Source organism: Neoarius graeffei, chromosome 21 (genome assembly GCF_027579695.1).
Source record: "Neoarius graeffei isolate fNeoGra1 chromosome 21, fNeoGra1.pri, whole genome shotgun sequence".
Lineage (NCBI taxonomy): Eukaryota > Metazoa > Chordata > Actinopteri > Siluriformes > Ariidae > Neoarius > Neoarius graeffei.
Window position 1 is genome coordinate 39,707,551 of NC_083589.1, and position 24,536 is coordinate 39,732,086.

Below are 24,536 nucleotides of genomic sequence, written 5' to 3' on the forward strand. Positions count from 1 at the left end.
GCTCGAAACTGTGCTGATAGCTGATCAGGCTGCTGTCTGACCTTGCTGTCTGGGCTGAAGATCAGCGGTTGCACTTTCACTGCCTCGCTCATGGCTGCCACTCCGTTGGCTGCAGGTGAGGTGGCGGAGATGATGGCGTACGCGACGCCAGGGCTGGCTGTGGCTGTGGAAACGCTAGGCAAGGGAGGTGGCGTGCTCTCGCCCTGGCCACTGGACATCCTCTCTGGGCTGAAGGTACTGAGTCCCTGGCTTTTGGGGCTAACCACAGCAGTACCGCGTGCCAGGCTCAGTGGCTGGCTGGACTGCTGCTCCTGGCACGGGCTGTGAGGAAGGCTGTCCGGGATCAGAGTCTTTGGCCTAACCTGTGTTCAGGAGGTATTGAAGTGTTATTAAACTGTCCAGTTTGAAAATGTCATGTGCTTTTCAGTCATTTACATTATTTGGACAACAAAAATGAAAGAGAATTTATTACCCATATAACGTACTGACTTGGATCAGTAACACGATCAAATCCAAAAATAACGTTCAAACAGAAAACAATAGTTCAGTCAAGGAATAAGCATAATTGGTGTTATTTGTGTCAACAGCCTGCAAACAAATCCCTAAATAGTCTGATTTATCCGATACGACTTCTTGTCCAGTGGTGTTTGTGTCTCAGCAGGCTTCTCTTGGGCCTGTGCTGCCCCCCTGTGGTCTTCCTGCTACATGCACAATCGAGCTTCATTTGTGTCCTTATCAAACATCATTATCTGAATTGATCCATTAGGAAGAGCAATGGAAACAAATGAGCTCAACTTGAGCCAGGATTAATTGCATCCAAAGTCTGAATGGAAGGCTGAGCACAGCTGGGAGGCTTAGCCTTAAAGATTTATTAGCCACATGATTTATCGGATAATCTCCAACATTTTGTCCTGTACTTTAATGGACACTAATCTGTATTTGAGGGGCGAGCCTGTGTGTTTTGCCTCACTGCTGAACTGGTGACTGTTTATCTGTGTTAGATATTGCTTTACATGCTCTCCTCTACATACAACAGTCCATTCTGGCAGTGTTCACATTACAGGGCTGAAGTGCCACAAATCTTCTGCCGAAATGTGTCATTTGATCTTTTTCAATCAGATTTCAGCATGTGGCTCGAGACCGAATGTATACCTTGATACTTAACCATGTGACTGTAATAAGGACGGGTCAGATCTGAGCTCATGTTTCTCTGTGCACACACATCGCTGCTGGCTTCACTTCCGCACCCACACATTTCTCAGCACAGACGTGCCAGTAATAGCTGCAAAAACTGCAAAAGCTCTGCATCTGGCCTTTCTTTCTTTTTTTTTTCTGCCTTCTCACCCTAATTATGAACAGCTCACAACTGTTAGCTGACTGCAAGAACAAATCATCTTTACCATAAAGACTTCCCTTTTTTTTTCACTGATAGACTAATTTTTTTTTAGACTTTTAATTTTTATAGACCTTTATTTCATTCACGTTCATGCACTTGGATCAGTCAAATGAAGGTCATTTCAGGACTGAGGTCTGTTCACACTAATGACATATGGGTCATTTACATATAAAAATATGATCTGATTAGTGTGCTGTAGAGCAATTTAAAAAAAAAAAACACCCAGTTTATTCATCCATCAAAAACTAGGCTTAATGTATTTTGAGCTGAGTTGTACAAATAAATTTCACTGTTCAAATACTATTAGAATGTTCCTAATAATTATTAATTTGATAGCAAAAAAAAAAAAAAATCAATGTGCATCTAATTGTTTCTTAAACTTTCTGGCGAAATACCCCTCACTTGTACTGTCACTGTGTAACATAGGTTTTTCACTTTGATTGTATGTAACAACTTTGTAATTAAAACAAAAAAAAGTGTCCTCAAAGTGATATAAGGCTTAAGTTATTCCACCAAATCAAGTCGTACATGAGCTGATAGCCGACGAAGCGCGTAGCACCAAGCAGTCTCTAAACCATGTACGATGAGATTGAGTGGAATAACTCTCTTATTCTATCCACATTCACTGGATTTTGAGAAACAGAGCATTTTTATTTTTTGCAAATTCGAGAAATAAAAACTTTATACAAAACCCCAGACAAAATAATTTCCGCTTAGAATGTAAACAAACTGGCGAAATGACGGTAGCAATTTGTGAAAAGTGGAATAATAATAATAATTCTTAAAAAATACAAAAAAGTTCTTACCATCAAATACTTTTTTTTTGCATATTTTGTTGCTTTATTTTTTATTTTGGGGGGGTTTGTTTTCGAATAGTTTTTATTTCATTCTCAGTTGGTTCAGCAACATGCTCTGCCATTTTGTTGTTCTTTAGGGTTTTTGTTTTGTTTTGTTTGTTTGTTTGTTTGTTTTTGGCGGTTGGCAAACCAACTTAAAGGTGCATTACTACCACCAACTGGGCTGGAGTATGGAACAGGAGCTATTGGGGGGGCAGACAAATAAACAAAAAAATAGATAGAACTCGACGCCAACGGTGTCGATGGGGATGCCGCCGCCTGGTAGACTAGACGCCTTATTAAGTTGTGATTTGGGGACGGACATTTGACCTCACAGTAATCTTGACCTGGTGAAATTACTTGGAGATATTGTGTTCACAAGGTTCCCAGACAGACATTTGACCTCACAGTGACCTTGACCTCAGACCTTTTAATCTCAAAATCTAATCAGTTCATCTTTGTCCCCAAATGCACAAATGGTGAAAGTTTGGTGAAATTCCTTTCACCTGCCTTGGAGATATTGTGTTCACAAGGTTTTCGGACAGACATTTGACCTCACAGTGACCTTGACCTTAGACCTTTTGATCTCAAAATCTAATCAGTTCATGTTTGTCCCAAAGCGCACAAATGGTGAAAGTTTGGTGAAATTCCTTTCATTAGCCTTTGAGATATCGCATTCACAAGGTTTCGGGATGGACGCACGCACGGATGCACGCACGGACGGACGGATCACAAGGTTTCAGGACGGACGCACGCACGCACGCACGGACGGACAGACACATGGACAGACGGACAACCCGAAAACATAATGCCTCCTGCACCTTACGGTGGCGGAGGCATAAAAAAACCAACTATATTCTTTTACCTATTTCTGTTTCTTTTAAATACTTGATAACAAAGCCACCATTTTGTTTTTCTCTACTCACGGTATATGAGCTGATTATCCTAACAGTAGAGTAGCCTATCAGAGGGCGCGATCGCTCATATCCAGTGAATGTGGATAAAATAATTGCAATTATGTCATTTTCAACAAGGACGCATCACTTTTTATGTGAATAAATCTCAAATATTGGAAAGTTAATGTCAAATGTAGTTAAATATCAGCAACATCATTGTGGGTAAATAAATAAAAACACACTTTAATCAATGTAGAATGGCAGTGCATTTAAGAATCAATATTTTATTTTACCCAATCCTCCTATTAAAATTAACAGATCAAATCATTAGATCAAAGCTCAAATCAAAGCAACATAAGAAGTCTGATTTGAGCGATAGAGCTTATAATCCAGACAATAAGGCTGTGGGTGGATCTGAAAATGAAGGTTTGGCAGAACACTCAGATGCTTGTGGTACAGAATGTCACTTTCTGTTTTTCCTGATGCTCTTAGAAAAATAGTTTACCAAATTTGCACATATAGTTTATGTCCAAATGGAAAACTAAGTGTAATTACAGCAACCCTTGAGGAGATTTGGCTAAGGATGACCTTGAGCTATGATTTCTGGAGTAGTATATCAGACATTGGATGCAGTCTGTTTTTATGTGACACCTGAGGAGGAACAGGATTGTAAGAGAGAGAGAGAGAGCGTGTGTGCATGTGTGTGCGTACCTGAGGTAGCACAGTGGGCGACTGCCCTGCCAGCCGATGCAGAGAGCTGACCTGAGGCACCTTGATGGGCACTGCTGTGAGTGTTCCCAGCATCTGTGGTGGAGGAGAGATGTGCCATGTTAAGACTTTCTGTAGTTTCTTAAAAACAAAATGGATGATGCTTTGAGTACTTGTATTAAAGTACACATCTAAGATGGTGCCATCCCATGGAGACATACTACAAGTTGCTCACTCTTTTTTTTCATGTTTTTGTTGATTTACCAAGGGTACTTCAAAAAGTTCTTGGCCTCACCCAGAAAACATCGATTGTTCTTGCATTATTTTTCTACATCGTCTCCTTTAACTTCAATGCACTTGGTCCACCAATGTTCCAGCTTTGTAATCCCTTTGCGGAAGAAGGTCACATCTTGAGCCTCCAGATCCTCCTCAACAGCATGGATGATTTCATCATCACTCTGAAAATGGTGACCACGCAAGTGGGATTTCAGTTTGGGAAACAGATAGAAGTCAGACAGTGCCAGGTTGGGTGAGTAAAGTACATGGGGCAACAGTTCAAAGCCACATTTGACTGCTTCTACCCCGTCACCTGTGCTGTGTGGACGGGCGCATTGTCCTGGAGTAACAGTCTGCCAGCTTGAAGGTTTCCTCTCCTTTTTTTTCTTTGATTGCTTCTTTCATTTGAGTTTTTGTGGACAGTGATATAAGACTTTCTAGTACACAGTTATGCCCCAAAATGGAAGTTACACCCCTTGTTTCCGGGTGAGGCCGAGAACTTTTTGAAGTACCCTCGTTTAGTGCCTTTTTACATGGTATGTGTTGTTTTGTCATTTATGACCATCAGACTCTGCTGAACATTAGAAATAATGTTCCAAGCACCCTCAATTTTTTCGGGTATTCAAGATATTGTTCAGAATGCCACAAATGGAAGCTGCCAGAAGATGAACCATTGAAGCAGCATCCTGACCACACTGCAACAGCATCCTGCTTGGCCTCCCATCCCCACCATCTCGCTGGCCATCCTCCAGTCCATGGAGAACAAACTGGATGAACTTCACTGTCCTTTGGGCTTATAAAGTGACTTGCATGAGTGAACTGCGCTGTGCTTCAGTAGGATCTGGTTACACCCTGGACATTACCCTACAACCCCAGGGCTTTACCGTGCACCATTTGGAAAACAACATGGTGGTTACCAGCAAGACAAATGGAGGCAGCATGCCTCATCAACAGCTCCTGGTGCACAAACTTGGAAATGATTTCCCACTCCTGCTCGCCAGTGTTTGAGTTCCTGACTGGTCACTGGATGAGCTGTCCACCATATTTGTAAACAAGAGAGTCAGCACCTGGAATCAGTCTCCATCATAGCAGGAGACTTCAACCACTGCAGCCTTTGGAATAATACCACCAGCATGTCAGTTGCCCCACCAGGGGCAACCAGACTCTCGACTACTAATGCACCACAGTTAACCGTGGCACAGTTAACAAGTCCATCCCACAGTCGCACTTCAGCAAGTTGGACCACTCATCTGTGCTGCTGCTGCTTTCTGTTTACAAGCAGAAATTAAAGTGTGTGCAGTCGACGGTTAGGACTGTACAGTTCTTGACCCCGGGGCATGAATCCAGGCTGTCTGGATTCAACAGACTGGCCTGTCTTCAGGGATTTTTCTGGGAATCTGTCTGTGTATGTGGACTCAATAACAGACTATGTCAGGTTCTGCATGGACAGCTGTGTGCGTGCGCGCACGCCTTCCCGGACTGTCTACTCCTACCCCAACCAGAAGCCATCGGTGAACAGCGCTGGTCTCTGAAGCCTGAGGGAAAGGAACAATACATGCTTCCACAACATTGTAGTCCTCTACAAACATTCCAGGTACATACTATGGAGGGCAATTAAAGAGGAAAAGAAACCGTATGACTTAGATGATGACCTTGGCAGTCATGATGTGGAATGCACTATATGCAATCACAGACTACAGATTTGTTCCTACTGTGCTCAAGAAAACCCCACTAAGTTCCTGGACGAGCTGAATAATTTCTATGCTCAGTTCAAATCTTGAGGCTCAGACACAGAGACGGTGTTTCCAGCAAATAGAGCTGACGTGAGTAAAATTTTAAAAAGGATTAAAACACAAAGCTGCCAGCCCTGAGGGCATCATATCAGGTGTCCTGAAAGTCTGCTCCACCAAGCTGTCCTAGGCGCACACTGACATCTTAAACCTGTCCCTGTCTCTGTGCACAGTACCATTGTGCTTTCAAAAAAGTACAACTGTGCCAGTGCCAAAGAAATCCACCATTTCCTGCCTAAATGACTACCGCCTGATCACCCTAACCTCTGTAGTGATGAAGTGTCTAGAAAAACTGACCATGTCCTTCATTTATTGTGACATCCCTATTATCCTAGACCCACTTCAGTTTGCGTACGGGCGCAATAGATCTGAGGATGATGAAACTTGGAGACCTCAATCTAAACAGCTCCATCTGCAGCTAGGTGCTTGCTCTGCCTTTTTTTTTTTTTTAAACTAACAGGCCCCCGGGTTGTGAAAATCGGCAAAAGGTGGTCATCCACACTGATCATCAACACTGGTGTCCCACAAAGCTACTGCCTCAACCTGCTGCTATACTCTCCCCTATTCACCCACAACTGTTTAGCCAGGCATGAGGGCAACAGCATCAAGTTTGCAGATGATGCCACCATGATTTGCCTCATCAGCAATGATGATGAGAGTGTACCTGCAGGAGGGAGGTAAAAGATATGACTGTATGGTACAAGAACAACAACCTGTCCCTGCAGAGCCTAATCTAGGAATTTGAAAATAGGGGACAGATCCCTCACTAGTTGTAGAAACAGGGGACAGAAAATATTAACATGGGTAAAAATATCCCTCATTTGTTCCAGTTAGTGGGGACAGAAAAATAAGTAATACATTGGTAGATATTTTCAAGAGTACATCTATAAACAGAACAGTTTTATTAATCTTTACTTTTAGAATATCATTAACATAATACTAAACTGAACTTTCAACAAGAAAAATTAAACAAATTACTCAAAAAACAAACAAACTAGCAATCATGTAGAATGTGTAAGATTACCAGGACTACAAAAATGCAGAAAAATAGGCTTTACTTATCCAAATGCACCTGTTGGTTCAAAAGTTAAAGTGCATAGAACCTCACAGCACAACATGAAGTTACCTTAAAATATAATATAAATGCCTCAGCTTTCATGTAAGAAAAAAAAACCCTATTAATACTAGTACTGTGTGCAGGCAGTCTCTCCTGAAGACTAAATTAAACAATAATTATAAACTAATAAAATAAATGGCTCAGGCTTCATAGAAGAAAAAAAACAATTTGAACAGAATCTCACAGTATGATGCTGAAGCTGCCTAAACAATGGAAAATAAAATACCATTTTGGCAAAAATGTTGGCATCCATTAATTTCTTGTATTAAGTAAAAAAAATAAAGTGTGCACAGTCCTTCACTGTAAACATAACACACTTTCAGTAACAGAATTTAAGCCTACAGAAACACTGACTCGCACATGCAGTGTTGCCAGATACTGCTGACGTTTTCCAGCCTAAATATGTTCAAAACCTGCCAAAATACACTTAAAACCACCCAATCTGGCAACACTGCGCACATGCTGCTTCTCTTGAATGTATACACGGAAGTAAGGCGGAAGGTAGTTTGTTGATGTCACCGCAAGACGACGCCAATGATTGGTCAAATTTGCAGGAAAGTTGCGGTGATTGGATATAATTGCAACACCGCCCTGAATTCACGGGGACTGGTTGAATTTGTGTTGATGTTGCAAATCGCGAAATCCTGGAGGGTCTGAATGTTATGTTTGGATGAGACAGAACGATATGCCATGTGCTTTTGGGTATTTTTAAAACACTTCACACGATTGGTTGAGATACACTGTCTTCCGGTTCAGTGACCAATGATATAATAGTTCACAAAACTGTTTTACCCGCTAAATAAACCATTCGGAATACTTCGGTCCTTTCCGATATTTTCCAACTGGTGTGTAAACAACGCTGTATTTACCGCAGAGTTTGCTAGCGGGTGCTGACAAATTGATATGCACAAGATTCAGTAAAACGCGACTATACGCTCTCTACTTATAAATGCGCGACAAAATGAATAGATATGCGATATCACTCTCGCGCCCAAAAAGTGGATGTGCGACAGACAGATAAAAAAAACGCATATTACGCGCCCTAGATTAGGCTCTGCCCTGGATGTTGATGAGACCAAAGACTCCTCATTGACCACAGGAAGAGCAGAGGCCATCATACCCCACTCACCATCCATGGTTCACCCACTGAAACAGTCAGCAGCTTTCATGGATCCTCAAGAAGGCTCAGCAGGATCTGTTCTTCTTGAGAAGGCTACAGAGCTTTGGTGGGGGGGCTAGCACCCTGATGAGTTTCTACCACTGCACTATCAAGAGTATCCTAACAGGTTGCATCATGGTGTGACTGGGAAACCTGACTGCCCAGGACCTCAAAATGCTGCAAAAGACTATTAAGACTGCATCCAAAATCACTGGAACTGAATACCCTCAGCTCCGATTCATTTACTCCACCCAGTGTGGGAGAAGGGCTGAGCCCATCATCATGGATGCCAACCACTCTGCCCATGCCCTCTTCACGCTCCTGCCATCCAGTAAATGTTAGCTCGGCATCACCCCCCGGACCACCCACTTCAATCACAGCTTCTTCCCAAATGCCATCAGATTGCTTAACAGCCACTGACCTTATGCTTCCAAATGCAAACATATGCACATAAATGCACATCAGCATCTTGTACACCATTCCATTACACACCATTGTGCAATATATTATTATTATTATTATTATTAATATTAAGCCCTGTGATGACCTGGCGACTTGTCCAGGGTGTACCCCGCCTTTCGCCCGTAGTCAGCTGGGATAGGCTCCAGCTTGCCTGTGACCCTGTAGAACAGGATAAAGCGGCTAGAGATAATGAGATGAGATTATTATTATTATTTATTATTATTATGCTGCCAACTATTGTATTTAAATAATATTGGCTGGCATTGAGTGGTATATCCAGATATACCCCATTCAGCTAGCATGATACTGAACAAGTTGAAGACAAGTTCAATATCATGCTAGCTGAATGGAATATATCTGATATGCCACGAACAAAACAGGTTTTTTATTATTATTATTATTATTATTATAATACGTTCCTTTTAGGCGTTCAACGCATCTTTCCCTTTCAAAATTCTCTCAATCTTCCATATTTAATGAAGCAAACTTGGTGGCCATGTTTGTTTACAAATCGTCACAGTCGCTCACTAGCACGTTAGTTTTACGTCTCCGATGTGTGACGTCATGTTGTCTTGACAACCACGCAATATCGTAAGCCATATTCAGTGCTCATTCTCCACTGGGTAGAGTGACGTAATACACGTAGGATAAGCGAGACGCTACCAATATCGCATGCTATTGAACCAAATGAATGAAACCTGCTAGAAGGGAATAGAATACATGTTTTTATTCCATCAAAAAAGTGTCCTGTATGTATAATAATGTATTATATAGTTTATTATTATTATTCTAATCCTTCAAAGTACCGTACAGTCAACTAAGCGATTCCTGTATAAATACCACATAATTGCGTGTGTTAAACTACCTAGTCTTTCCTTTGCTCATGTATAAAGTTAATTTACCACTCCAAAGTTCACATTGCAGAAATGTCTTATAGTTAACATATAACAGTCCCATATGTGTACTGCTTCATTCTTTTCTCTCGCTCGCTCGCTCGCTCTCTCTCCTGCTCTGCTTGTTGTGTTTGCAATGTGTCTGCAAAGTTGTGTGAGTTGCGTGATGTCAGGATGTTGTACTTTTGTTGGTTACTATTTTTTTGTTTTTTTTCTTCCCCCACTCCTATCTTGTATTCCTGAAATATGTGAGACAAGAAAGAACATGAGCTTGACAGGAAGTGACTGACTATTGTCAACATATTTTTTTCTATGTCATCTTGAAAAAAATGTCATGACTTGTCTATCAAAATGCATTTCACCCAATTAGTACAGCCTCAGAATCACATTCTGTTCATTTTGCTCATCACGCACCTCCTGAGAGGTTGAGGGACTCTGGTCAGTGCTAACAAGTAAGCAAGTAAGAGCAGGAAACATGAATGCATTCCTTCAACTCCCTGCCATGAAGAATGCTCAAAACCAAACACCCACTTGTGTTCTTTGCTTCAGGAAGTGCTCTCCCTAGAGAAACTCCACTGCAGTGAATGTGGCACAGAGCAACACAGGAAACAGAGTTGAGTTCATTATCTTGTTGTGTTCAAAATCCTGTTCACAGTGGCCTAATACTCAAGGACTTTGCTATTCACAGAAAAGCTAGATGATGATGGGGTTTTGTTTTTTTCCTTTTGCTGATTATGGATGTGGTATTCCATGTTAGAGTATGTAACGGAGTATAGGAGAAATATAATCATTATACCTGGCTTTGTCATCCATTCAGAAGTTGGTGCTGAAAGAGTACACTGGTTACATTACATTACGTTCCAGGCATTTAGCAGACGCTCTTATCCAGAGCGACATACAACATACCCAGAGCAGCCTGGGGAGCAGTTGAGGGTTAGGTGCCTTGCTCAAGGGCACATCAGCCATTCCTGCTGGTCCTGGGAATCAAACTAATGACTTTTTGTCCCAAAGCTGCTTCTCTAACCATGGATGTGTTGTAATTTGCCCAGATTTAACCATCCTTTAGCAAAGACAACAAGGAATTTGGCGGCACGGTGGTGTAGTGGTTAGCGCTGTCGCCTCACAGCAAGAAGGTCCGGGTTCGAGCCCCGTGGCCAGCGAGGGCCTTTCTGTGTGGAGTTTGCATGTTCTCCCCGTGTCCGCGTGGGTTTCCTCCAAGTGCTCCGGTTTCCCCCACAGTCCAAAGACATGCAGGTTAGGTTAACTGGTGACTCTAAATTGAGCGTAGGTGTGAATGTGAGTGTGAATGGTTGTCTGTGTCTATGTATCAGCCCTGTGATGACCTGGCGACTTGTCCAGGGTGTACCCCGCCTTTCGCCCGTAGTCAGCTGGGATAGGCTCCAGCTTGCCTGCGACCCTGTAGAAGGATAAAGCGGCTAGAGATAATGAGATGAGAACAAGGAATTTAAGACTTCCTGTAATATTTGGTGAAGTTGTTCTCACATTCTGAAAACTGTCAGTAAAACAAACTGCTCAGAGGCAACTCTTGCTCAGAAAAGATGACAAAAAAGCCCACCATCCATTGAGTCAGGACAAGGAATAATGTCTACCTGCCTGTCAAGAATGCTGCTTCAGCTGGTCGCTGCCTCGGGCATTGCATCCAATAGAATATAAAGCGTCTTGTAGAGTTTGTACACTTTTCTGGCCACAGCTTTCAAGATCTCGAAGGTGGCAATCTGACTGGCTCTCCACACTTTAATGGGCTGGGTCACAGTGGGAAAACAAACTTTAACCAACATCTTTCATCACATTAGAACGCCAAACAGGCATAAACAATCATACCTGGATGGCCCAGCACTGAAGGAAAGGGCAAATTAAAATGCAACCAACCGTCAATGGTGCATTTCTGTGAGCTCTTTTGGTAAATGACAGTTTTGCGAATCAATCACTGGATTGTCATGACGCAAGAAATATTTCGCTAAGGAATATCTGTATAGAATTCTCAAACAATGTTCCATACATTAACATTGAAACCATATATGTTTCAGTGTGTGAAAGATTTCATTAGTGCTGACGCAGCATTCTCTCACAGATTTCCCCTGCCTGGTGACTAATGATCTCCAGTGAAGAAAATAAGATTGTACACTGCAGCGTGGCAGAGAGAGAGAGAGACAATGAATGAGAGGGAGAGGGGTCACAAAAACAGCCCTGAATCTTAAGATAATAATTACTTTTTTTATTCATAAACCATGGTGTATCGATGAATTATGCAAACTGCCTGGCCTTTCTCTACATTTCAAAATTGTGACATTGCATAATTTTAGGATTGAGGCTAAAACTACTGCACAGTCCAGTCTCCTTCACAGGTGGGCATCATAAAGATCTTTTTTTTTTTTTTTTCATATTTGAAGCAAATGTTCCAAATATGCTTTACATATATCCCCCCAGCATGTTCGCCTCTGCGTTTTATCTATATAGACTCAGAATGACATTAAAAGTCTGCTTTACGGATTAAAAAAGCTACAAGCATTTGTTTGAGCATACATTTACAGACAATGCACTTAAGAACACAGTGGCACACAGCATGCTTTGTTCAGAAACAGCATCGCATTTCAGCACGAAAGCTTTCTCCGTGTTTGTGTTATTTCCTCCGCTGCCAGTTTAAACAATGCTGGTGGACAGGAGCTGATTAGCAGATTAGTGGAGACAACAAACTGCCAGAGCGAGCTGTGAAACATGACACTGCAGTGGGTCTTAAGATGTCGAGGCGAACCAGTAGACACAGTGCAAACACACATTCACAAACCGATGGGAGAGGGACAGTAGACATGGATTCATTTAGTTTTACCAGTACTAAAGAGTCTGAAGGATAGTATTGCAAGCACACTATCTTCTCAGCACGATTTGCACAACTGCATATTCAAAGGTAACATTTGGTTATGGAGTTGTTTAGCTAAATAGTTTCTTTTGTATACAAAACTGGCACAAAGACCTTGAGAGCATCTGAAACGGCATGTACAGTTCTGTCGTTGGTGTGTATGAACGGCTGTGACAGGAGCATCACAATGAGATATTAGGAACAGAATTCTGTTCGACCAGTAAATCTGCTCTTCAAGGTCAGCCTTTCATAAGCAGGGCACACAACTACACTCTCACTCATATATATTGATGATTTACTTCCAAACCTAATCTATTGTGTTAAAATATGACATCTGAATCAGGGTCCGGCTTCTTTCCGGACTTTTTTTCTCGCAGTGCGGTCTGTGATTTACGGATTCCTACTGATTCCTAAGTTCTTTTGAACAACCTATATTTGGAAAGAGGATGATGAATATTCAGCATCTTTTTTTCTCGAATCTTTCTGAAGATTGCAGCTTTGCTTAAAATGGTTGGCAAGGCTCCTGTTCTGCCTGAAGCCCATGGAGCTTTGCACGTACTGTTTCTGCATCCTCAACAAAGAGAACAAATCAGGAAAGTTTGAGCTCGCCTCCTTTTAAAAACATAATCATTCACTCTCCCGCTGTAAAAATCCTTTCCTTCCATTGTGCCAGAGAAAGGCTAGAGAAAGTGGGGGGAGGGGGTTAAAGGCCCGTTCCCATGGTAACGGCCGGGTTGAAAATTCTCCCTCGGTGAGGGCATTCATTTCCGTAATTGTTGCCCCCTGCTCCCCGAAACCTAAGCATCCTTTTCTTAGGCCTCATCTTCAGTAAGAATATCATAACCTTGAAGTTGCTTTATTCTTGTCTTTTTTTTTTTTTAAATAGTAATGAGTAAAAAGCAATAGGGCTGCTGAGGCAGTTCTGGGAGCTGCGTGTTCCCCACCCCCGATGCCCCTCTCTAAACTGTCTTCAATCTGAGTGAAGATGTTTGTGTGATAGCCAGACGAGGCATAAAATATATGTCTGGCTCAGTTCCATGCTGGTGTATCGTATTTTTGTGAAACCAGCTATCCAGCTCTGAGCCTTAATGGTTCATCCAGTAGACCCAATTTCACTGGCTATTTTGAAGAAGAGCGATAAGGAAAGAAAAAAACCCAGGATAAGAAGTAGAGTTTAAGTGTTTCTTTCAGCTCTCCCTGTCCCTTGTCTCCTCCTTCTTGGCTGTCAAGAGGGGAAAAGAGAAACGTTTAGCCTTATTTTTGCCTCGTCTGTGCTGAATTGAGAAACCTTTTCAGTAGGCATGCATTAGGCTTTCAGACGCTGACATTTTAGTCTGGCCTTCGGTGTTTCCTTACTTAGCCCAAAATACACAGCGTAGCTTTAGCCTTTCCTGGTGTAGGATGCTCTTCAAATGTTCCAACGCAGAAATCAGAGATGTGCACAGTCATTATTTTTGAGGTTAGAGACCATTTTAAAGCATTCACTTTGTGTAGTCTGCGGTTTATACACACCATGTCAAGCAGCTCAATCCTACATTTATATATTATTATGCATACAGGGCACTTCAATGGAATAAAAACGTGTGTTCTATTCCCTTCTAGTGGGTTTCATTCATTTGGTTTGGTAGCATGCAATATTGTTAGCATATTGCTTATCCTCTGTGTATTACGTCACTCTACCCAATAGAGAATGAGCGTTGAATATGGTTTACGATACTGCATGGTTGTCAAGACAATATGACGTCACACGTCAGAGCTGACACGAATATTCAGTGAGAGAGTTTTCTGCTGAGCATGCGCAGAAGCATTCCTTTGTGTATGTCTCATCTCATTTCATTAGCTCTAGCCGCTTTATCCTGTCCTTCAGGGTCGCAGGCAAGGCGGGGTACACCCTGGACAAGTCGCCAGGTCATCACAGGGCTGACACATAGACAACAGACTAGGGGTCGACCGATAATCGGCCTGGCCGATATATCGGGCCGATATTCTGCATTTTTAGGGTTATCGGTAATGGCCATAATTTCCACCGATATGCCGATAACATGCCTTTTTGCAGCCATTTCGTTCCTAATGCGACTGTCACTGCACGTCCTTTCCTGCCTCTCTGAGTTCAAGAACACGGTCCCGCCCACCACAACATCTGATTTGTTTGGCACAAGAGATATAGCCAATCGACACGTGTAGCTAAATGCTGTGAACTGTTTCAAGGCGGCCGTACGGGCACTCGGGCAGAAGCGGCACAAGGGATACAGCCAATCAACACGCGTAGCTAAACACTGTGAACTGTTTCAAGGCGGCCGTATGGGCACTCGGGCAGAAGCAGATTCCACTTCAAGGTAAGGACACGCTGCTTTTGCCGCAATAAGTCACAAACACACAAGTTGCAAAAGCACAACATCATTATATGTTTATATTCTTCATCTACTACTCGTTAAAATTGTCCATTTGCATCTGTGTAGCCAGGCAAACTTAGCTTACGGAAGGAAGCACTTGAATTAGCCTACAACCAACTAGTCTCGCTGAAACTACATGTAATGCTTCCTTCACTACAATATAATCCTCCTAAATTGGGAATATTAGGCTTGGGCATTAAAAGCATTAGAATGTAGATGGTTACTTGTTAAGTTGTTACATAATAGGGAGTGATAGCCTACTTTATGTTTGATTTTACTTTTTAAAAAATGCTGCAGGCAGCTCCCTACACTTGATTTGTTATTTAAAAACTACTTGAAGTTGGTAAGTCTTACTTAGTTCTTAGTGTAAAAGAATCCAGAGTGTATTTTCATTTATTTTCCACTGAAAATGGTGAGCTGTAATATAGTAGAGAGTGATTTATTTTTTTACTGGTGAATATTTATTTTATTATTATTTTATTTCTCATTTTATTCTAACTAATGTTTGACTTTATTGTACAAATGCTGCTGGCATCTCCCTGCACAAAATTTCATGTTCAATTTTACAATTAAACATACATTTCATGGATATGAAGGTCTGTGTCAGTGTGTGCTATGTTTAATTTCATGTGAATTATAATGTTTACATTTATCGGTTGGACATATTGGTTATCGGCATCCCAATTCCATAATAATCGGTATCGGCCCTGAAAAAAACATATCGGTCGATCCCTACAACAGACAACCATTCACACCTACGGTCAATTTAGAGTCACCAGTTAACCTAACCTGCATGTCTTTGGACTGTGGGGGAAACTGGAGCACCCGGAGGAAACCCACGGGGGGGACATGCAAACTCCGCACAGAAAGGCCCTTGCCGGCCACAGGGCTCGAACCCGGACCTTCTTGCTGTGAGGCAACAGCGCTAACCACTACACCACCATGCCGCCCCTTTGTGTATGTATTATTATTATTATTATTGTCTGGCTTGGGTTTTTTTCGTGGTACACCAGATATATTCCATTCAGCTAGCGTCTTCGATTCGTTCAATCGTGCTAGCTGAATGGAATATATCTGATATACCACTCAACACCAGCCAATATTATATAATTACACAGCTGGGTGAGTCAGTGATGCTGAAAGTTATGAGTTGTGAAAATATTAAGTTTGAACTTGAGGACAGTGGTTTGTTTCAACTGAAAATGAGAAAAGGAAGATGAGAGTCAAGGACACCTGCTTGTCTCCTGTATCCTCTGCCATGTTGTCTCATGTTTTCATCACAAGCTCAGAGAAATATGGACACAGCAGGGAATCAGAAAGGAGAAGAAATTGGAGAGTGAGTGAGAGGGATCAAAGTGCGCACTTTAACACACACATTTCACGTGTAACCAGACATTCTCTCATTTCACTTTCAGGATGAAAAGCTCTCTCTCGGTACAGATCCTTTCTGTCTGTCGCTACCTCAGTACTAACCTATTGTTCTGATTCAGTGGGATTATTTTAGGCTGACAAAATAAAATCAATTTCTTAATGTATGGACTGCAAGCTGAAATTGCTGCAGCAAAGAAAGGCAAGGCAAAATCAAACAAAACACTTCAGACAGTAAACCAAATGACGGTACTAAAGTTCTGATCAAATAGTTTATAACCTCCCTTAAGCCATTCGTGTGAAATGAAATAGTACAAGCATCCCATCCTGTTTGGGCCAGTTCTCTATTTTTCATGTGAAAAATACCAAAAATACAGAGTGAGCGAAGGTGTAGAATCCATCGTCTCAGAATCGCCGTCCGCCAAATGATATCTCATTCCTACAGCCTTCTCGACATTAACTTGTTCAGCATTAGGAAGGTAAATAAACATTTCCAACAACCTTCTCTCAGCAGCAGTTTAGTGAAGCTGCTACTAGAGCTGTTGTGTACGATGGCACTGATGGCCACTTGGGGGAGATGTGAACGACCAAAATGCAGTTCTCCACTAAAGCCTGCATGCTTACACCCTCCCCATCTTTAGGAGGTGGGTTTGAATGGTAATCACATTGAAGAATGGAAGTTGCCTTAACTGGAGCCAGGACGCAGTGTACAGCCTGCTTTTCTGACTAAATGATTCATTCCTTAGATAGATGTGTGGAGTGACTATGATGATGCACCAAATGAAGTGGGGAGAAGCTCATGGCTCGAGGCTAAGCATGAACACAGTTAAGCAAAGTCATCTTCTAAAACTAAGCATAGCAGCCATCACAGGGCGTGTACGTCATCAGTGCCCATGTAGTCACTGGACAATTCAATTAGCACTGGCTGTGCCACTTACATACAGGACGCTGTTAAGTAGTGACTGCTGGAATGAGTGCCTATTAGCAGGGCAGACAGGCACAGAAGCAGGCACGGTGCCCGTCTCGTTCAGTTACTGCAAGGCCAGCGGTTTGAAATGGCACCCAAGGAGCATTTAGCTGTCGCTGCCCGCTTGGTCACTCCTGCAGGAAATCTCAGGTACCACTGCCTCCCAGCTGTGTTTACACACATCATCAGTGATGAGAAATCGCATGAAAGCTTGCTGAATATGCATGTATACTTTATCCCATCCACAGTCACTGGATATGAGCAATCGCACGCTCTGATTGGCAACTCTACTACCAGGCTATCAACTCTTATACTGTGAGTAGAGAGAAAAACAAAATGGCGGAGCGTATTACTGAACCAACTGAGGACGAAATAAAAACTCCTACTTGAAAACAAAAATACAAAAAAAAAACCACAGCAAAATATGGAATAAAAGTATTTGATGGTAAGAACGTATGGGTTTTTTTTTTTGGTTGGTTGGTTGGTTGGTTGGTTTTTTTAAAGAATTATTATCACATTTTTCACAAATTGCTACTGTCATTTCGCCGGTCTGTTTACATTCTAAGCAGAAATTATTTTGTTGGCCGTTTTGTATAAATTTATCAAATTTGCAATAAATAAAAATGCTCCGTTTCTCAAAATCCAGTGAATGTGGATAGAATAAAGCAATTATTCCACTCAATCTCATCATACATGGCTTACAGCCAACTCGGCGCTATGCACCTTGTCAGCTATCAGTTCATGCACAACTCAGTTTCGTGGAATAACTGTTAAATATCTGTGCAAGTGTATGGCTGTGGTTGTGAAAAGGGACTAATTGAGCAGCAATGTGGTACTTTTACTGTCAGTGTAATTAAAACTATTCAGCAAAGTGCAGGAAAGGCAGTGCCAGTGGCATCCAATTTAAATGCCATGTGTCGTGCTCGTGTGTGTCGCTCTGATAAGGCTGGCCAACACCAGGCACGTGTTAGCATTCAATAGCTCGACTTCAGAGGCTAAATCTTTTCAGTTAATATTGAGCATTTTTTTATCATCAACTCCTGTTACCTGTTAGGCTCCACTGTACTCCATTGTACTACAAGTTTTCATTTATAACCTATCTCACAATAGTAGATCTGACACCGAGATTGAAGTTACCTTGACACTCAACGAGTAACTCACCGATCTAGGATCTATGAAAGTTTATAGGTGACGTGTTTCTGCAGTTCAGCTTTTTTTTGGTCCTGTCAATTTGTAAGTGCGTTTGTAGATGTCATATGGAAAAAATAAGTACATCCCATGGAAATTGCAGACTTTTCTGAATATATTTAAACAAGCAAACATTTCACCCTTTTAATACAGTGCAGATAAAGGTGACACATTTGAACAAAACAACAATCAAAATGACCTCTTTCAATCATTTCCATCCATCCATTATCCATAACCGCTTATCCTGTGCAGGGTCGCAGGCAAGCTGGAACCTATCCCAGCTGACTATGGGCGAAAGGCGGGGTACACCCTGGACAAGTCACCAGGTCATCGCAGGGCTGACACATAGACACAGACAACCATTCACACTCACATTCACACCTACGGTCAATTTAGAGTCACCAGTTAACCTAACCTGCATGTCTTTGGATTGTGGGGGAAACCGGAGCACCCGGAGGAAACCCACGCAAACACGGGGAGAACATGCAAACTCCACAGAGAAAGGCCCTCGTCAGTCACTGGGCTCAAACCCAGAACCTTCTTGCTGAGAGGCAACAGTGCTAACCACTACACCACCGTGCCACCCTCTTTCAAACATTCAACAAAAATATCAATAGATGTAATATTCTTCTGTAGAGCAAGTAAGTATACCCTTAGCTTCAGAAGTTAGTATTGCTCCCTTTAACAGAAAGAACAACTTGTAGGCGTTTTGTATCATCGTCCATCAGTTTCTGACATCGGCTTACTGAAATTTCTGACCACTCTTCCATGCAAAATTCATTCAGTTGCAAGATGTTTGAGGGGTTTCTTGCCCTTTTCAAATCTCCCCACAAGGTTCAAATCTGGGCTTTGACGAGGCCATTCCATAACCTTTCACTTCTTTATTCATGAGCCATTCCTTTGTGGATTTGCTCATGTGCTTAGGATCATTATCTTGTTGAAAGGTCCACCTTCGGTTCAGCTTCAACTTTTGAACAGATGGCCTCAAGTTATCTTCAAGCACTCTTTTATATGATTCAGAATTCAGAGTTGAATCAATGAATGCAAGCGTCCCAGTCCCTGAGGCTGTGAAGCAACCCCACACCAGAACATTTCCACCACCAATTCTTCACAGTTGGTATGAGAGTCTTCTCCTGAAAAGCCGTCTTTGGTCTGCGCCACATGCGTGGCCAAACAACTACCTTTAATTCGTCTGTCCAGAGCACGTTATTCCAAAAGGCCTGGTCTTTGCCTACAAGTTCATTAGCAAACTGAAGTCTTGCTTTAACGTTCCTTTTGGACAGCAAAGGCTTCTTCCTGGCACACCTTCCATGCAGATCAAATTTGTCCAATCTCTTTCCCAATTGTACGTAGATATACTGGCAGGGGCGCCGCCAGAAATTTTGGGCCCCATGAAAGATTAGAATTTTGGGCCCCCCAACTTTCAACAAAAGCAGCAATCTTAAAGCATTTATGGGTTGTATTGCTGCTTACCTCCTTCTCCAAAGGGGGGTTCAGTGGTTTGGTAGGGCGGAGGTCCCCCTGAGGCTGAATCTGTGCATATTTAGGGCACCCCATTAGTTATGAAACTGGTTATTAGCACTAGTTATTAGCACCAGCATAACGTAATATTTCATCTTGTTTATCACACAAGTCAGTTCAGTTATTAAAATGGAAAAAATGTCACTGTACAAACTGTAAAAGTGTTCTCTTGATAGGCTAATCCAACCACGTTCATACTGTTCATTTACCATTCACTAATATTTTGAACACACATGTGAGCGATAGCTACCTTTCTTTGGGAAAAACTGAGTGACCAGTTGCCTGCCTCTCCAGTCCCTCTCAGCTTTCAGCTGCCTTTCTTTACGTTTTTGGCAGCCACTCTTCATATTTAGCGATCATAGACTGTACGCACTCCACTGCTGGCTGGCTGGCTGCTGCACCGCGACACAGCAGCAAGTAGCGTTGCACCGATCAGCACACAGATTTAACGCATCGCGCTTCTACCAGAACTGGACCGTACCATTTCGCAAAAGGGGGAGGGTTAAATGACAATATGTTGAAGAACTCAAGAAATAGACAACCTTGTTCAATTAGCTCATTTTACCAGATGGAATATTGCATTGTTGTTATTTCAAAAGTCTTATTAAAATCATTAAAAGCATATTATCAGCCCCTTTAAGGGCCCCATGGCAGTGCTGAGCCCCTAGAATTGTTCTAACCTTTCCCCCCCGGCGGCGCCCATGTATACCGGTATGCACTTTCACACCAACAGTTGCAAGAGTCACCTGCAGATCCAGTGATAAAATTTGGGGGTTCTTGGAGACTTCATTTCGCATCAAACGGTCTGCTATGCTCTTGGGCTGTATTTGCTGCCAGTCCTGGGTAAATTGGCAGTTGTTTGACATCTACATCTCTTATAAATGATTTTCCTTACAGTGGAATGATTTATATCTAAAAATCTTTTTAAATCCCTTGCCAGATTCATAGGCATCCAAAACCTTTTTTCTGAGGTCCTTAGAGAGCTCTTTAGATCTTGGCATGATGACAAAACACACTTCAATAGCAAAGAGAACACCAGACCTTAGATGTCCGATTTAAGTAAGACGGGTTCCACCTGCACCTCCACCTGCAAGAGGTTCTAATCAACGGCACCTCATCTGAAACATCTGAGTCTAATCTTATGAAGTTGAACGTGTGAGAAATGTAAGGGTATACTTACTTATTTTTGACTTTTTTTAATTTAAATTACGAAAATTGGTTCAAAATGTCAATTTTATGTGTCGTTTGTTGGAGTATATCACCTTTATCTGTAGGCACTGTATCAAAGAGAGTGAAAAGTTTGCTTGTTTAAATATGTTGAGAAAAGTTGACAGTCTCCACGGGATGTACTTATGTTTTCATGACTGTACGTAGCCTGCTATTTTTTTTTAATCCTCATGAAAAAATCTTGAGCATTTCTGATTCCATTTCTGATTCTTTGTAATAATGCGAGAAACCCATGCATGTAGCTATTAAGAGCAGAACCAGAAACGTTCCTCTTGCTTCCTGATTTTAAAACAGGTGACTGTAATTCACTAAACATGGGTCTCAGTCCGTTTTGGATTGTCTAGTTAAGAAAGATGTTGCACAACGAAATCGCAGCACCCAGTTTTAGCTTCACTTGAAGTATTTCAGTATTATCTGTTTTAAAAGCTCTTCATGGACTGCATCCGTCTGATATTACCAATTTTCTTAATCTACTGTACATACAGGCCCTAGACCTTTAAGGTCATGTGATGGGCTGACTTTAACTGTTTCTCGGTCAACCTCCCAGACATAAAGTATTCATCATCTCTTACCGTCTTTAAGTCAAAACTTAACATACAGTACCAGTCAAAAGTTTGGACACCCCTACTCATTCATAGGTTTTTCTGTATTTTGATTACAACCCCGATTCCAAAAAAGTTGGGACAAAGAACAAATTGTAAATAAAAACGGAATGCAATGATGTGGAAGTTTCAAAATTCCATATTTTATTCAGAATAGAACATAGATGACATATCAAATGTTTAAACTGAGAAAATGTATCATTTAAAGAGAAAAATTAGGTGATTTTAAATTTCATGACAACAACACATCTCAAAAAAGTTGGGACAAGGCCATGTTTACCACTGTGAGACATCCCCTTTTCTCTTTACAACAGTCTGTAAACGTCTGGGGACTGAGGAGACAAGTTGCTCAAGTTTAGGGATAGGAATGTTAACCCATTCTTGTCTAATGTAGGATTCTAGTTGCTCAACTGTCTTAGGTCTTTTTTGTCGTATCTTCTGTTTTATTATGCGCCAAATGTTTTCTATGGGTGAAAGATCTGGACTGCAGGCTGGCCAGTTCAGTACCCGGACCCTTCTTCTACGCAGCCATGATGCTGTAATTGATGCAGTATGTGGTTTGGCATTGTCATGTTGGAAAATGCAAGGTCTCCCCTGAAAGAGACATCGTCTGGATGGGAGCATATGTTGCTCTAGAACCTGGATATATCTTTCAGCATTGATGGTGTCTTTCCAGATGTGTAAGCTGCCCATGCCACACGCACTAATGCAACCCCATACCATCAGAGATGCAGGCTTCTGAACTGAGCGCTGATAACAACTTGGGTCGTCCTTCTCCTCTTTAGTCTGAATGACACGGCGTCCCTGATTTCCATAAAGAACTTCAAATTTTGATTCATCTGACCACAGAACAGTTTTCCATTTTGCCACAGTCCATTTTAAATGAGCCTTGGCCCAGAGAAGACATCTGCGCTTCTGGATCGTGTTTAGATACGGCTTCTTCTTTGAACTACAGAGTTTTAGCTGGCAACGGCGGATGGCACGGTGAATTGTGTTCATAGATAATGTTCTCTGGAAATATTCCTGAGCCCATTTTGTGATTTCCAATACAGAAGCATGCCTGTATGTGACGCAGTGCCGTCTAAGGGCCCGAAGATCACGGGCACCCAGTATGGTTTTCCGGCCTTGACCCTTACGCACAGAGATTCTTCCAGATTCTCTGAATCTTTTGATGATATTATGCACTGTAGATGATGATATGTTCAAACTCTTTGCAATTTTACACTGTCGAACTCCTTTCTGATATTGCTCCACTATTTGTCGGCGCAGAATTAGGGGGATTGGTGATCCTCTTCCCATCTTTACTTCTGAGAGCCGCTGCCACTCCAAGACGCTCTTTTTATACCCAGTCATGTTAATGACCTATTGCCAATTGACCTAATGAGTTGCAATTTGGTCCTCCAGCTGTTCCTTTTTTGTACCTTTAACTTTTCCAGCCTCTTATTGCCCCTGTCCCAACTTTTTTGACGTGTTGCTGTCATGAAATTTCAAATGAGCCAATATTTCGCATGAAATTTCAAAATGTCTCACTTTCGACATTTGATATGTTGTCTATGTTCTATTGTGAATACAATATCAGTTTTTGAGCTTTGTAAATTATTGCATTCCGTTTTTATTTACAATTTGTACTTTGTCCCAACTTTTTTGGAATTGGGGTTGTATTTTCTATATTGTAGAACACTGAAGACATCAAACCTATGAAATAACAAATGGAACAGATATGGAATTATGTGGTAAACAAAAAAGTGTTAAAGTAAATATGTTTCATATTTTCGATTCTTCAAAGTAGCCACCATTTATGCCCAGGTCAGACGGCAAAAAGACGCATGCTGCGACCGATCGCAGGTGGATGCAGACGTTTTGCGTCAAATCCTTCGTTGTGGTCAGACATATTGCAAGACGCAGAGTTTTTAAGCTGTTACGACAGGACGGAACCAGTCAGAATCGGACGCAGCTTGATGCAGTGCACAGAAAACCTTTAAAAAATATATAAGGCCATAAGACTGCTCGCAGGTTGTTGTAAACTATTTGCAGATGCAGTCTGTGTCTACCTGCGATGCATCACAGGCATCTCTAAAGACTTGTCTTCCCCTGCGTCAGCCTGCGTCTAGCTGCCACTACCTGCTTCAACCTGTGATTGATTGCTCAAGCGTTGCACAACCGCCTGCCTCTATATGCGTCAACCTGCTATTTGCACCGATTGGAAGTGAATCGCAGCTGAAATGCGAGCAGATCGTGATCCGCTTGCGTCAACCTGCCTCTACTAAAGACCCTCTGCAACACTCTGCCATTATCTGCGTCGTCGTCTTGCGTCTACCTGCGATTTTGTTATCACAGGTAGACGCAAGTAGCTGAAAACTAGTTGCAGCCTGCCGTCTGACCTGGGCATAACCTTGATGACTCTTTGCACACTATTGTTATTATCTTAACCAGCTTCATGAGGGAGTCACCTGGAATGCTTTTCAATTAACAGGTGTCTTGTCAAAAGTTAATTAGTGCAATTTCTTGCCTCAATGCATTTGAGATCAAACAGTAAATAGTAAATAATAAAAATACAGTAAATAGCCCGATTCCACAACTGTAGTAATCCATATGTCAAGAACCGCTCAACTAAGTAAAAAGAAATGACATCCATCAATCCTTTAAGACATGAATAATAAAAATAAAGAAAAACATTTGAGTTAGAAGCTGTGTCCAAACTTTGATTGGTACTGTACAATTTGCACTTATTCATTCGCATATTGAACTGTGAAATGTAGGAATGGTGTCTGGTTATATTTATTTGTTTGTGACTTGCTACCATTATTACTCTACTACTGTGGTTATTTTAATCTCAATTCTAGGTCAAGAGCTTTGAAT

General features: G+C 41.8%; 1 protein-coding gene across 3 annotated transcripts in view; it reads right to left on the minus strand.

Moving 5' to 3' along the window:
* Positions 1-24,536, minus strand: part of phf21b (PHD finger protein 21B) — a 160,549-nt gene that overhangs the window by 26,689 nt on the left and 109,324 nt on the right. For all 3 annotated transcript variants that reach the window (XM_060903102.1, XM_060903101.1, XM_060903103.1), the window contains 2 exons: positions 3,840-3,932; positions 42-362 (listed from right to left, as the gene is read on the minus strand). In XM_060903102.1, coding sequence (XP_060759085.1) covers positions 42-362; positions 3,840-3,932 — 414 coding nt within the window. The remainder of the gene's footprint in view (positions 1-41; positions 363-3,839; positions 3,933-24,536) is intronic.